Source organism: Hesperophylax consimilis, chromosome 21, assembly GCF_061612785.1.
Source record: "Hesperophylax consimilis isolate HC1 chromosome 21, BYU_Hcon_1.0, whole genome shotgun sequence".
Lineage (NCBI taxonomy): Eukaryota > Metazoa > Arthropoda > Insecta > Trichoptera > Limnephilidae > Hesperophylax > Hesperophylax consimilis.
In genome coordinates this window covers 21,001,734-21,016,970 of record NC_142856.1, presented here as the reverse complement: position 1 = coordinate 21,016,970, position 15,237 = coordinate 21,001,734, and the positions used below count along the sequence as shown (strand labels likewise).

At 33.9% G+C, this 15,237-nt stretch overlaps 1 protein-coding gene across 1 annotated transcript in view; it reads left to right on the top strand.

The window, feature by feature from the left end:
- toy (paired box 6 protein twin of eyeless) overlaps positions 1-15,237 on the top strand; it is a 145,179-nt gene that overhangs the window by 78,499 nt on the left and 51,443 nt on the right. Inside the window, exon 4 of the mRNA XM_089644679.1 lies at positions 13,892-14,153. Within this exon, the coding sequence (XP_089500805.1) occupies positions 13,892-14,153 (262 nt within the window). The remainder of the gene's footprint in view (positions 1-13,891; positions 14,154-15,237) is intronic.

The window sequence follows — 15,237 nt, the reverse complement described above, 5'->3', positions numbered from 1 at the left end:
GGACCGCTTCCCCCCGGTCTATCGACGAATCGTAATGCACGCTTAAGTGATTTCGCTGAATAAAACTGTCCGAGGACTGGTAGCGGGTAGCTAGGTACCTCCGGTGTGTGCCCGCTCTTATGTTTGTATAGGTATGTACCTACACATTTTTATATTTGAGCACACACAAAATCAACAAGAATATACTATTATCATCTGTTTTTATCACACCAACTTTTTTAAGATGTAAAATAGCGTTTTCTAACAATTTTAAAGAGGAAAAAATGAGCCAAAAATTTGTGTATTCTTAAAATGCCTTATATCACCACGAATATAGGTAATATTCATAAAAATCGAATGACAAACGGGGTCTAGAAACGGTCGATATAAGCACAAAAGTGTTTTTTTTATTTTATTTTGTGAACAATTTTATAAGAAAGAAAAAAAGTTAATCAGAGGAAACTGTTACAGATAATCTTAGTCATAAAATTGTATTTTTTTAAAGTTGTTTCTTGTACGTTATTTCTTATGAAAAAATAAGTAGTTTACTCTTATATTATTTATAAAATAATTAACAATTTTATTTTAATTCTACTCAAAGTAAACGATAGGGAAACTTGAATTTATCCAAAGCAATTTTTTTGATAATCGGTAAACCGATTATTATTAGTAAAGATTAATCGAAAATTGTGATTTAGCATTCGCCTTTATGATTTTTTTTTAAATGTGATTAAACACGAATTTCAGTGATACATTAATATTCAAGACATAAAATTAGCTACACATTTACAAACCGGTTTCGTCAACTCAAAAATCTACTTTTCATGTTGAACCGATGAAACATGAAACAAATAATATTGGGCGTCTTTCATATTTTATGACTAAAAAAAATTATTTTTTAAAACTCTAACTCCTTATTGAAATTAGGCATAAATTTCAGAGAGAACGACCTGCACAGATTTCTGCTTCTAAGCCGTTTACAATGTTTAGTAATTTTCAACGAATTTTAAAATATTTTATATTTTAATATTTAACGTTTTATAAGTTATCATTTGTGTTCATATGCGAGGCGGTGCGTGTTGTGTGCGTGCTATATGCGTGTTGTATGCGTGTTGTATGCGTGGTGTATATCCGCGTGCGTGCGTGTGCGTGGCATTAACGGCACCAGATAATAGTTTAAGAGCGGGATGCGCCGGAGCGTTTAAAAAGCGAGGGTTTCTGTAATTGAATCGGTTTAATAGTCAAAGGGGATGAAAATGCCATTACTAAATAAGAAACAAGTAGGTATGCATGTTTGTAGTGTTTGTCAGCGTTCAGAAATAGTAAAAAAGATATAAAAAATAACGATTATTACATATTAATAAATTTTTCAAAATTGCAATATTATTTATAATGTCCATTAGTACCTAGGTACCTACTGACCTACAATCATATGGAAATGCTTTGAATTTCTCGGGTTCAGGTTCATTATTTTTAACTGGACCTCAATCTACTAAACCAGATTTAAAAAAAAGACTTTCTCGCTAAGCATTATAATTTCATATTGTGAGGAAGGTTAGGTTAGAGGTACACAGGGCATCAATGGTGTAGCTTCTTAGAGCAGGCTCCATCAAAATACCTGTAGAACAGACTCAGTATTTCTTCTGTGCAATAGAGTGGCAATCGGTCTGTTTACAAGGGGATTATCGATGACTGTTCTTCTTTGCGCAGAAGCAAGTAGATTTATCAAGTATTTTGTGGCTCCAGCCCAGAGATGGCTTCCAAATTCAATTGCTGGACTTACTTGGTTACAGGGTTAGCAGCTGGTCACTATTGAAGAATCCACTTGCCCTATAGAAAGCGATTATAGCTATTAGGTGTTAAATCTGGTAACCGGATAAATCATCACAATGATAATTCATCACATCTTTAAAAAGTTATATGAAGTCATGGAAAGTGATGAAACGAAAACTCTATTAACTGGGTTATGTAGGTTAGGTTAGGTTAGGTAAAAAAAAACATCGTTTCTATTGACTTTATATGACTTTTTAAAAGTGTGTTGAATTGTCACTGTGTTGAGTTATCATGGAACCGTTAAATCTATATTTTAAATGCATAGATTTTTTTTCCGTGCAAACTGAATTTCCTCTTTTTCCATCTTAGTAGATCATGAAGCATTCTTTTATTTTTTACGTTTAATACCTTCCTACTTTGTAGGTTACACATAATTATAATCCTAATTGTAATGTCAGCCGCAAAACCCGTTTAATTGGGTAAGATCCACGGTATTATCATTCAAATTTGAAAATAGAATAATGCAACAGCGTTAGGAATTCAAATACCGCATCGTTCCATTGTTCAGCTTTTCACCACCAGAGCGCCACGCGTAAGACAATTTTAAAATCAAAATCTCCCGCCCCTTTCATCAATTTTCGCGGCAATCCAGTTAAGTTATATTCCCAAACCGATCAGCAGCCATTTTGAAATCCGAAAACATGTTTCCACAAAACGGGGTTACTTTCTATATGCAATGGTTTTCTTAAAAATAAAGAGATATTGCATTAAATGTAGTATAGATTCTTAAAATCAGTTATTTAATGGCAAAAAAAAAAACACTTTAAAACCTTCAGTATTTTTTTCATATATCTTCACCATAAGGCAGGAAATCTTTTGGTCTTTTTATAAATACTCTCAAACAGTGAGATTTTGCTTAGTGAAAAATATGATGCATTTTCCATGTAAATCCAGGGTAGTAAAATTGATAATTTTTGTAATTGTTTTAGGGGATTTGCCTACATTTTTCTTTTCATTTCGAAGCCGGGTTGTCTCAATACTTCTCTTTTTTTTTAGTAACCCAATAAAAAACATAGTCAAATGTATTTCTCCATTTTATATTTAAGCACCTAATTTCTCAGTGTATTTCTTTAGGCGATGCTGTTTCGCGCCTTTTAATCGTTCCACATTCGAAAATTTGTATTTTTCGCGCCAACTCGAGCGCGGTAATCGGCGGTTCCAAATTCAAACGAGCGACAAAGGATAATTTAAAATTTCCCCCGAACCGGTGACGGGCGCCCCTTGCGAGTCAGTGAGGAACTAATCGATGAATTCCGGTGGAGTGACCTCAACGGAAGCGATTTTGATTTTTAAATTCGACCAGGCTATAGTGCGGAAAAATTGACCTCTTAAATGGCAGCTTATCAATGAACCAACTAATTAAATAGATTTCCTTGCGTTCAACGTAAAATTTCGATGATTCTAACGCTTAAAACTTTAATATTTAAATTTGACCAATCAAGAAATTGTGTATTATGTAAAAAGGTGTGTGAATTGATGCAATCATAAACGTCAAATTAACTTTCGACACCCTTACAAAAAATAACCCCGCGATAGCATATTAAAATGTAAATCCCATTCGTTGATCCAAAATTAATTCGTCGAAAAAATTTCCATGCAAACAATGTAGAAAAAACGACCAAATGACCAGATATTTTAATTCCAGCAAAATAATTTGGCGGGATTCAAAACCGCTCATCCGTTCCAATGGTTCTTATTTTGAATTATTCTATTGTTGCGCCATCTACCGCAGGCCTATTATATTGTAAACTGTGTCTGGTCGCCCTCGACTCAAATTTGCGGTGCATAGTAAATGTTTAATGTTCACCCGACGTGCAAACCCTCCCCGCTTTACATCGATCGAACTCAGATGCGTTAAATGTTTGAACTGTTGTTAAAAAATGGACATCTATTGATCAATATTTTTAGGAAAAAAAATCTGTGAAAATTTTCCAAAAGTAAAAATTTTATGCTGGTACTTATTTTGTCATGATATTGCAAAAATTTATATAAAAATCCCATTTCCTTAATATTTCACATAATGCATATTTTAAACTACAAATTATATTTTTTGTTTATTACTAAAACTTGGTGTACTTGCGCAATTTGAATTGCATTAAACAAATCTATCGAAAACACAATTTTACGAAAATAATAATTATTGATGCAAATTTTACGTAGGTATTTCAAGTGAAAAATTTGTGTTAAAAAGTTTTTTTTATTAATTTTTGTTCATAATTTTATTTTGTTAGTAGTTTTAGTGTTCAATTTATGAACTTAAATTCCAGACAAACATTGTGAGCGTTTATCTGTCTTTTTTAATCTGTCAACAAAAGAAACCGATGCATTTGTAACTCTTTTTAAATACTTTTTTGTGCGGTTGAAACCGCTGAAATCTCGTGTTCCTTTGAAAATAATTCCGTTTTTAAATTCTTGGGGTTAACCAACAGACGGGAGGCAATCTCTGGCCATGACAGATTTTCAACCAATCAGATAGAGCCGAATAAATTTAAAAAATATCCGCCATAGATGAGGGGGGAAATAGATGGGGGCGCTCCAAATAAAACAGAGATTCGAATTTTAAAATTATTATTTTGCAAAGACATTAAGAGATCTTTATTTTTTATGCAATATTTTCTTTGGCAAAATTTGCTGATCTTCAAACGTTCAGATATATGAACCTGTATATATGCGACCTCCATAGTCGAGAGGGGAGGCTTTCGACTAGCAATTCGACTACATTTTATTTGACAATTCATACATTTAAAATAACATATTGTATACTTGTGGTACGTTCCATAGTGGAAGATATTCTCAGTATCGCCCTGGTGTAAGACCACCCTTCAGAATTGAAACATGGCTTGAAATGGCTTTAGCCGTACTTGGTGACCAGATGACTAGCCAGGTTCTCCTCCAATTTCCTCTTCCTCAACTCTTTCCCCTCCCCACTACCTTCAACCTCACAAATTACCCCAATTGGCTCCAGACAGTCTTGAGCAGTTGAGTCTTTGTAAGGGTTGTATCCCCAATATCTGCAGTAGCGAAGCCCCCGACTACATTTAATTGCATGTAAATCTGCAAAACACATAAATGTTATCTGAAAATGCCATTTAATTTAATATTTTTATTTGCTATACATAGATACAATGATTCATTTGGTTAAACCAAGTATTTTTTTATTAATCGCTTTGTTAATTGTTTATGACTTTTACCCTTCAAGTTTGTTTGTTCTAGGCAAGTGACGCTACATAAAATTTCCGACAATTATTCTTATTATAATGCAAAATGCAAATCTGCCTTATTTCCGAAAGTTGGCAAAAAATTGTGTAATGTTTTACACATTTGCCGAAAATGTTTCGAGAAAATTCCTCTTTTCACCACTCATCTGTAGATACATTAACTTATGGTTGGTAGGTACAGTAAAAAAAAAATTACAGCCATAACATTATAAAAAACCATGTCATTGGTAGGTATTTAATAATATTTACTTTTAACACGAATTGAAATTAAATTCGAAGCTTGCACATCCCTAGTACAGATGCGCATTCCGTATTCTAAAATGGCGGGAAAGGAGGTACGTTCTTTATTCAAAAATTGAGGGAAAAAGAGGTTCGGTATTTATTGTGCGCGCGTGCGCGGAGTTTATTTAATTTGCCGCCGGTAACGTTCCTTTATTCGAAAATGGAACGCGAATCGTTATTTGAATTAGTTCCGATCGGTTTTTCTGCTATCTAAAGGTACTTTCGAATCTATTCATTGGTCGGTTTTTCAACTAATTCGAACGTCTTTCTGTCGAATTGGTTCAGGATCTGAATTTTGTTTGTTCAGGTGTTGGTTGTTAAACACGTGATAGAAACCTACTTTTTTATTTTTGGATGTAATAGGGATTTGATTAAATAAATAAACCTTTATTAGCTATGTAAGGTAACGCATTTGAAAAATATTGTACGATTTATTGTGAAATGCAAATGCTTTTTTGGCTTTCTTCTATAATTTTTACATTTATGATAAAACAAGTGTAGCGAAATATAATAAACTACCAGTGGGGTAAAAAAAACACCACTGAAAATAGTCAAATTCAAGTCAAGAAGACTTATTAAAATATTGCAAATTTATTCGTCACCCATCCAATGAATGACATCCTGATAAATGTTTAGTAAAATACCAATGTTTTGTCACGATGTAGGAACACGTGTTCATAAAAATGCTTTTCAAAAACATTTTAATGAACAATTATTATAAAGACAAACGCAGACGCAGGAATACGTGTTCTGATATTATTACGAATTCACTAAAAGCTTATCAGGGAGGTGCCTGCAGTCCCGTATTTGACCAATAATTTAAACATATTTTTAACAAACCAGAATTAACAATGTTAATTCAATCACAAGCTCCATAGCTCGTGATGGATCTGACATTTCAAGATTAAAATATATAAAAGGGTGCAAATTTCGTGACACCAGAGCTCAATGTTCGAGTAATGACGTACTTTCAAAAGAGCAGATTTTCTGCTTTACGTTAATTTCCAGTACAACGTTTCTTATAAAAAATATGTATTTTCCATTCATAAGAGCAGATTTTCTGCTTTACGTTAATTTACAGTACAGCGTTTCTTATAAATAATATGTATTTGTAGAAATCAAAAATTATTTAAATCAATTGATCTTATCTGTACGCAAAAATATAATAACGCTATTCTCATTTTAATAGATTTCAATAACATAATCTTCGGCTTGTAAATTTATTTAATTCAATCCGAAATATTCATTTTTTGTCGGCCATTGGACATTGGCCGGCGTTCAACTTCCATTGTGATGAAATCTCTTTTCATTTCATAACAAATAACATATTTTCTAAATAATTTAGGAGTAAAATGGGTCCAGCGAAGCGGTATTTCTTTTATTGGATTATTCGGGTTCATTTTGACCGGGCCATTTGTTATTTTGGCCTTAGAAATATCGCCAGACCTTCTGTGCGTTTCAACATTATTATTTATTTATGAAAAAATGTTTTATTAAATATGTTTTGGTATTCGTATCAGATTGAATGGAATCTGTTTGATTCGGATGGACTGAAAACGTGAGCTTTGGTACTACGGTACGATGGGCATAGAAGTTGTAACCTTTGACTTAATTTAAATGAAGCATAATAGACAACTTAAATAGTAAAATAAATGATAAAATTGAATAATTACATAATATATTTGGATGATTTGTATAGCGCCTTTTTTGTAAAAAATCACCAAATTTTGTGAATGCACAGATAAGCAGTAGAAGGAATAAAGTCATCCGAATGGTAAAAATTAAATCTGTGAGGCGTACACGTTGGTACCTATGAATAACATTAAGAAAGGAAAGAATAACATCGTGAGATTGTTTTTTTTTTTTTTACTTGAGCTCTGTTTGGTGACTAGATCTGAATATCTAGGTACTTCCCCATCACCTTTCCATCCTCATTACCATCAACCTCACCACATACCCCAATTGGGAATGCCATAGTCTTACTGGTTGGGAGCAGTTGGGACTCTTGTGCGGTTTCACATAAAAAAGCCCGTAAAAACCCACATGATAGTCACAGAGGCACTATTGCGAATTAATATCTCGCCTTAATACATGTTCCACCATAAAATATAGAATAACACTAGGAGTGACGTCCATACAAATTTAAATGGAAAACAAATGTTTCATTTAGCTCAATAGCCCAGCGCTCCGTCTCACTTATACTCACCTGCCATCGTAGATTTCATTTGAATTTTTTAAACGCAATTTCGTACTGGAAACTTAAGCCTCCATTATGCAAATATTTGGATCACGCCCACAAAGAACTTATTGTGTTGTTTGTTGTACTATGTGTTCCTATTATTAGGGGATCAGATTCGATAGTTTCCAGTCGTTCGGCGTTAGAGCTTTAGAAGTGTTGAACGTCAAATTTATCTGTCTCTTATTGGAAAAGTCTTAAAAAATCAATTTCAATTTTGAAAATGGCAATTATTTTAATTGTTCATTTAATAATTTTATATTATATGTTGGTAGGTACTTTATAGAATTCTCCACACAAACACTTCCAATTTTGAAAATTAAACTTAAACTGAAAGCAAAAGTTCTTCAGGTCTTTGAACCGCAGTTACAGACAGAGGATTGAATTTAGTGTTTTTTTTTTTTTAATTTAATTTTTGTACCCAAATAATACTAATTTTCTTGAATAGCAATTTGTAAATTTGTAATTATTTTGTGCAACATTGGACGAATTTCATTTTTCTTACAATTTAAGATTAAGATTATCCGTCCTGTAAAATGTAAGTTCTCAACATTCTTGACACATTAATTCATGACCACAACAAAACGTATAATTTCACAACAATGCCCTTTTAAATCCCGACGCATTTCACTTTCACAGCAAGCACTTCAATTCTGACCATAGTGATGTAACAAAGGCGAATCGACATTGTCGTGACATGTCACGTCATTGTCCGCCAGTCACACCGAACATACCGATATTGATCCAGAGACAAGGTAGGACTAGACGGGAGCATAGACAAGTATTAGTACTTTCGATCTCAAGTGGGATTATATCGGATAATGTATTGACATCTCTAGAATACGTCTGTGTTGTTCTCATGTAGGGGACGGTATTTTTGCTTATACGGCTACAGAGTGTTCAGAGATGCTCAAATAATAATAATAAAATAACAACAAAATAATAATAAGTTTTTCATTTTTTTAACAAAGAGATATAATGATATCCTCACTGGGATCGTCCGAATCATAGTAAAGGAAACTTTGAAATGCATCAACGTCTTAAAACATATTTGGTCAGCTTTAGACATTGCCGGTTAATGAATCAATCACTTCAAGGATACTTTGCACTGGTTGCGTAATGTAGCCAGTTTTTGCAATTTGGCAACCTCTCAATCAACACGCCATGTCTTTAAAATAGTGTGAAAACTAACCTGATGATAACCAACCTCCGATAAATAAAACCGAATATAATTTCAAATATTTATTATCGTACACGGAGAAAAACGAGTACTGCTAATTTATTAAGAATCTCTACAAATTATTGCTAATCTGGTTTATAACAGGATTGCAGGCCTTTAACACGCATTAACAGGTTTCCTGATAAATTTCGAATATATTACTGTACATGTATTTACTAAAATTTTATCAGTTAACCTGTAAATTCATTAGTTAAAGTCCTGCAATCTCGTTTTAACCGGATTACCTATAGTTTGAAGAGATTCTTAATAAATTAGCAAAAGCCGAAAATTTCTTGGTATGTTTTACAAAAAACACCTGAAAGATCTCTGGCGTCATGAAATTTGCGTATTTTATATTTTTTCAAAAATTTCTAGTTTTATTTTTTAGTTTACAGCTCGCTACTTCACTTTCACTACAAGTTAGTTGCAGGCCTTAAAATATTAAATTTATAAAATTGTGTTGAAACACGAGTGAAACCGGGTAGCAACTGCCAGTTCAAAAGTAAAAACGAATCATCAATTAACATAACTTAGATAACATTTCAGTGAATTGTGTTCGTTTTGAGTCACCCAGTTTAATAGCGAGAACATTTTTTGCGCGGCAAATTTGTAGTACCTACCTAATAATAATATTTGTGTCCATTCAGAACCATCCGACCGCATCCCTCACCTGGCGTATTTTTTTCCAAAATTCTTTTCATTCCTTTTTCAAATTCGCCGGCTTATTAAAACTGTATATGAAACAGAAAAAAATTATTACTGCTACTATTATGAATACGGACACATTTTTTTTGCTAAAGGTTGCATGAATTAAAATTTCAAGATGTTATTAAAATAAATAATGGCAGTGTCAATAATATTATGATTTCGGTGCTTTGTTAATAATGTAACAGCATTGAGTGAATAAATGTGATTTATTTCGGTTGTATTATTAGCAAACAAAAATGCATGTAATATTGCGCAGGCTTCACCGATAAAATAAGCCTCTTTTTATGCATATATTGAAAAATATTTAATAGAACATATTAGTAACTCACTGCATGCAAGTGTTTACTACCCGGTTTCGTCCTTGTTACGCATGTATAATTTAAAAAAAAATACGGCCCATCTTGGAAATGATATAGTGATGGAAAAAATCATTGCATAAAAATAGCTACACAATTATAATTACGCGAGAACTCATCATTGCAAGGTTGTGTTATTTTTATGTGACATCTCACAAGAGCAACCATGTCAGTACAGGTATGGGGTTGGACAGCATTGTGAGGTGGGCGAAAACATTATCAAATACTCTCAAACTAAAGATGTGGAATAGAAAAAGATTCAGTCACGTCCAGGAAATGAACCTAGGACCTCTTTCTTGCCGGGGAAGTGCCATTACCACTGAGCTAATTTGACATTGACTATCCATTTAGATTATGGACTTGGATAAAATGAACTTATCAAATAACGCTCTAATAGAAATCGTATACATTCTGGTCGTAAATGAGCTCAGATTATTCTAAATAACATTTTAACTAACTTGGTATTTACTGAATATTTATAATATAATCATCATCAATTTTTTTCCGTCATAGTTTGATGAAGGTAACAAAACGCCGTCTTTTTCTGCTAATATTCCATTATTTTCATTTGAGCATTATTTTATTCAACAGATCTGAATAAAATTCCAAGCGCAACTTGTCTACAAAGCCGTCTTGCCTTTCCAATCAGACTGTGCACCCCAACCACATTTCCACCCCCGGTGAAAATCACTGGTTGTTTTTCCGGAAGGGACCCCCTTTACTCATGCGCATGCGCCCGGCGCGGCTACATCCGTCGCCATGGCAACTCTGATACGATCCCGCCGAAGCCTTCGCAATATCCGGTATTATTATTTCACGCAGCCTAAAATGGCGGGTGTTGATGCGTTGACCTACGAAGCGCTCACTCGGAAAAATGCCTGACGTTTGGGTTCAAGAATAAATTAAGCACTTTGGGCTACCAATCGCTTTTTGGTAATAATTATTTGAAATTGACAGCTGATAATATATATAAATTATACCTTATCAAATTGGATGTTAAATTATATTAAATATTAATAGGCAATAAATCTTAACTCTACCATAGTGATTTATTCTTGAGTTATTATGCCGTGTTGCGCTACCTCCTTCTTTAGCCAACATTTTGGACAGCACTGCAGTGTTCATCATCAGGGCAGATGTGTAATTTGGAAACGTTGGCTAAAGAAGGAGGTAGCGTAAAATGAAACTGACTTTTTCATGAACGTATTTATTCATAAAATATAATACAGGGTAGTGAAATATACTTATATTATCAGAAACAGGCAATTTTATAACGTTTTGTCAACTGTCACTCGGCACAATTTTCGACTCGACAGCTTGAATATTTTTCGGCTCAACTTATTTTTAGAACAGCTCAAGATCTATATGATGACGTATAACGAATAATTAATGTAACCATTTTCGTTGCCCCGTTACCACTGACTATCTAACCCCCCCCCCTCCCCGCTGGATGACATAAGCGCACGATCACGTAAGCATGGTCTATTTATAGAGTATACATTCCACATAGCACCACAACCCTTGGGCCAATCCTTGGGAGAATAATCCAGTTACAAAAACTTACTTAATACACAAATAGGTACAACAATTATAAAAACCTACTCAGACATAGGATACATTATTTTGCTTTATATACATTATCATATGAAAGCTCAATGAAATTATAAGTATTACAAAAAAGTCAAAAGAGACATAAATAGAGACATAACATAACATTACAAGCGTAACATATTTTTTAGCGACAGCAGACCATTTTTTTGGAATCCGAATAAATTATCAATGAAAATGTTTACTTCAGCACACTGTATCTTATCATAAAATTGAAAAAATTGGGTCAGAGGTATAAAATAGGCGATATTATTTCAAATGCATTCTGGTGAAACATGCTACGACGTCTTAAACAATGTGAATTGGGAACATTTATTTCAATATTTCTAAGAAATAATGCAGCATCAAGATGGCCGTGAATTATTTTGTGTAAACATATTAGATCAGTAAACTATTTAAATATTTGAGAACAACAAAATCGTTTCATCGTTAACTCTTTCGGGACCTTAGTATGGGAGTGCTTTAGACGTTTTCACATTAATATATATTCACGTGAAAGAAGATTATTACCGCATCCATGATTCGAAATCTTTTGAAATTCTGGCGACATTACTAACTATGCTATTGCAGTACTATTGTAAAAGTAAAAAATCATTACAATAGGCGTAAATTATTTTTTTTGTTCCTCTATATAATATTACTCTCTTAAATAATGCTAGACGATTAATTATTTATATATTTTAGACCCCCCCCCCCCAATCTTGCAGGATCAGCATTCTATTGGTTAGTGAGTGTGTCTGATAGTTGGTTGTGTATGTATTGCAGAAGAATGTTAAATTTTGTCTTGTGTTCCTAATCGGCATATGGAATTTAATAATGGCGACAAAAAACTTGCAAATGTTGTCATACTTTTTCTCAACCATTTCGGTAGGTTTGTGCTAAAATTTACTGTAGGAGCGTAGGCAGAAATATTATGCATACAAAAATTCATAACGAGCGAAACCAGTTGGCAAAAAAAAAGTTATATTTATAGAAGAATATATTAATGAGTAAAACCTTAAATTGTACTATTTTATTATTGAAGACAGCATTAATGACTATCAAAAGAAAGACTTGAAACAGAAAAGACAGAAAAAAATCAGTCGTTGAAGGATACTCTTTAAACTTATTCGAAATTAATGTGGTTGAATTGGATCAGCACTTCCCGGGCAAGAAAGAGGTCCTGGGTTCAATTCCTAGATGGAACTGAATCTTTTTCTGTCTTTTCTGTTTCACATATTTCGTTTAAGAATCATTTAATTATTAAAACTTTAATTCGTGAAATTCTATTTTCCTATAATGTATTTCAATCTTGACATCGCAGTGTTGTTACAGCGCTGTAAAAATAATTCCCCTCGCTTTTACAGTAGTGTTCCGCGCGGGGATAATCTTCCATTAGTGAAACATTAGGATTAAAGAGAAAAGCCTATTACTAGTAGTGCCGCTGTACTCGAATTCAGGGAAGACCCACCAGCACACAAATAAATATTATACCAAAGTTTTAATTACATATTTGAAAGCAGGGTATAAATATGTTATTTATGGTGGCTGAATTAATTTAGTTAGGGGATAATGTTGTTACAAATTAAGTTTAATTGTCGAAAAGGATACAACGTCGTACATCAGCTACGAACATTGATTAAATTTCGAATTGAGATGTTTTTAATGTTTGAAAAAAAAAATACTTCGTGTTGGGACACCGCCACCCCGGGAACCATTCAATGGATAATCAACACTTCCACCTCAGGTGGTTTCATGGGGTGAGGTTTATCTAGGTTATGCGTCTGCCCACCTACTGCGTGGAGACTCTTTGACCACTCCAGCAGAACTCTATCGACCTATCGCACTGGGAGAAATGGATTTATTCGTTCGTCACTTCTAGACACATTCACTACTAGATTCCTACCCACTCCTCATACCTATTTCCTTCCCAGTACTTCTTGTCCTTTATTTCCTTAAAAATCCCTCCGCACAGCATCCTCAAGGATGAAAGTGTCATAAAAAGAAATGAAAATTCTTGGATTTCTAGGTAAACGCAACTGTTTCTCATTTTTGTCGTGAGTTATGAAGCTATGAAATGTACACTTATTTGCCAACAAATTACACAAAATTTTGCCGTTTGTTCCATAGACAAAAATGTGTTGAATCCGTGTAATAATGATAATGATTTTTTGTCTTATTTTCTTGGTAACATATAGAGATAATGATATCCTCAATGGGATCTCCCGTGCTGAGGATTTCATTTACATATTATGATTTAATTATAAGAAATTAATATTACAACAAAGTAACATATGAATTTTTGTAGTAGCGACTATTCTTAAATATCTTTCTACGTAATGTCAGGTGAACCGTTGTTACCAAGAGATTAAACTTTCCTCACATTTGAATAATTGTTTCCAATTTATGGAACGCGTAGGTTCTTTTCCAGTGGTTCTCAACATTATAAAAACATCTCCATGTCTTTCTCCAGGTATCCTCAATCAACCGCGTCCTCCGAAACCTGGCCTCTCAAAAAGAGCAGCAATCCGGCCCCACGTCAACGGGTGACAGCGTGTACGACAAGCTGCGCATGTTCAACGCTGCGGGTCAAGCGGGGGTCGGGGTCGGCGGTTGGGCCTGGTACGGCGCGGCCCCGCCTGCGGCGCACCTGCAGCTTCCGCCCGCTCCTCCGCCGCCCGCGGCCCCCGTCTTGGGAAGCACTCATCCTGGCCGCGAAGAACTTCATAAAAGAGGTAAGATTTTTTTATGTTATTCTGCATAAGATTTTGTTTGCCGGAACTAGTGGGAAAACACAACTTATAATATATATTTAATGAATTTTTGTAAGGCTGAAAAATTGAGGGGGATTTAAAAAAAAACATCTATTTTAATATTACTTTTATTTTGGTGAATGAATGTAAATCTTGAAAGTGGAAATTAACCCTCTTCCTGACATTCGATCCAGCTGAAACCTGACAGATAGACTCGTTGTCGATGATAATGCAATATTTCATTAGTGGTAACACACACGCGTGCTGAAATATACACATTTTTCTTAAATTCGATGACATTACACCAGTTGATATACTTAATAAATGTCGGTCTTATCCAATCGGGATTTGGCTCAGTTGGTAGAGTTGTAGACTTCAATTCCTGGGTAGGAAGGTTCAATCCTGAATCACACCAAAGAGAATAGTTGAAAAGACATTTGAACATAGATGTATTTATTATTTACATTTGAATATTTTTGTACTTCCATTATAATGATTTATTTAGACTTTCATTAATTATCATTTGGTTTCACGGCCATCTTCATTCAACTGGTACATTTTTTCCTCAAACTATGGTATATCTACATAGGCTGAAATTAAAGTGGATAAAGCCATTTCAAGCAATGTTTCAATTCTCACACCAGGGCGATACTTAGAGTTTCTTTAACTTTGGAACATGCCGCGAATAAACCTTATAATGCGGAACGCGTGAAAAAGCACAATTCAATCAAATAAAATGTACTTGCGCACTCCTGGATTTGAACTAGCGGCGACCTCTCCGACCAAGTTTTGTAAAATGTTTAAACATATTTACTTGTTCTTACTAGAATCATATCGGAAAATGCTTTCTACAATATAATTCTTCTTAAAGTCATTCAAACAAATTACCATTGCACAACAAATTAAGTACTTGTCTGAACATTATTTACGTAAAAATATTTATAGTTTGTTTAAAACACTTTCGAAAGCATGGCCAGTTTTCAATGTTCAAGCAATCACTCGCCTTTAAAACTTTCAAATTGGTAAAGCAAAAAATCTAGTCATTCAAATGAAAGACAACACGCCC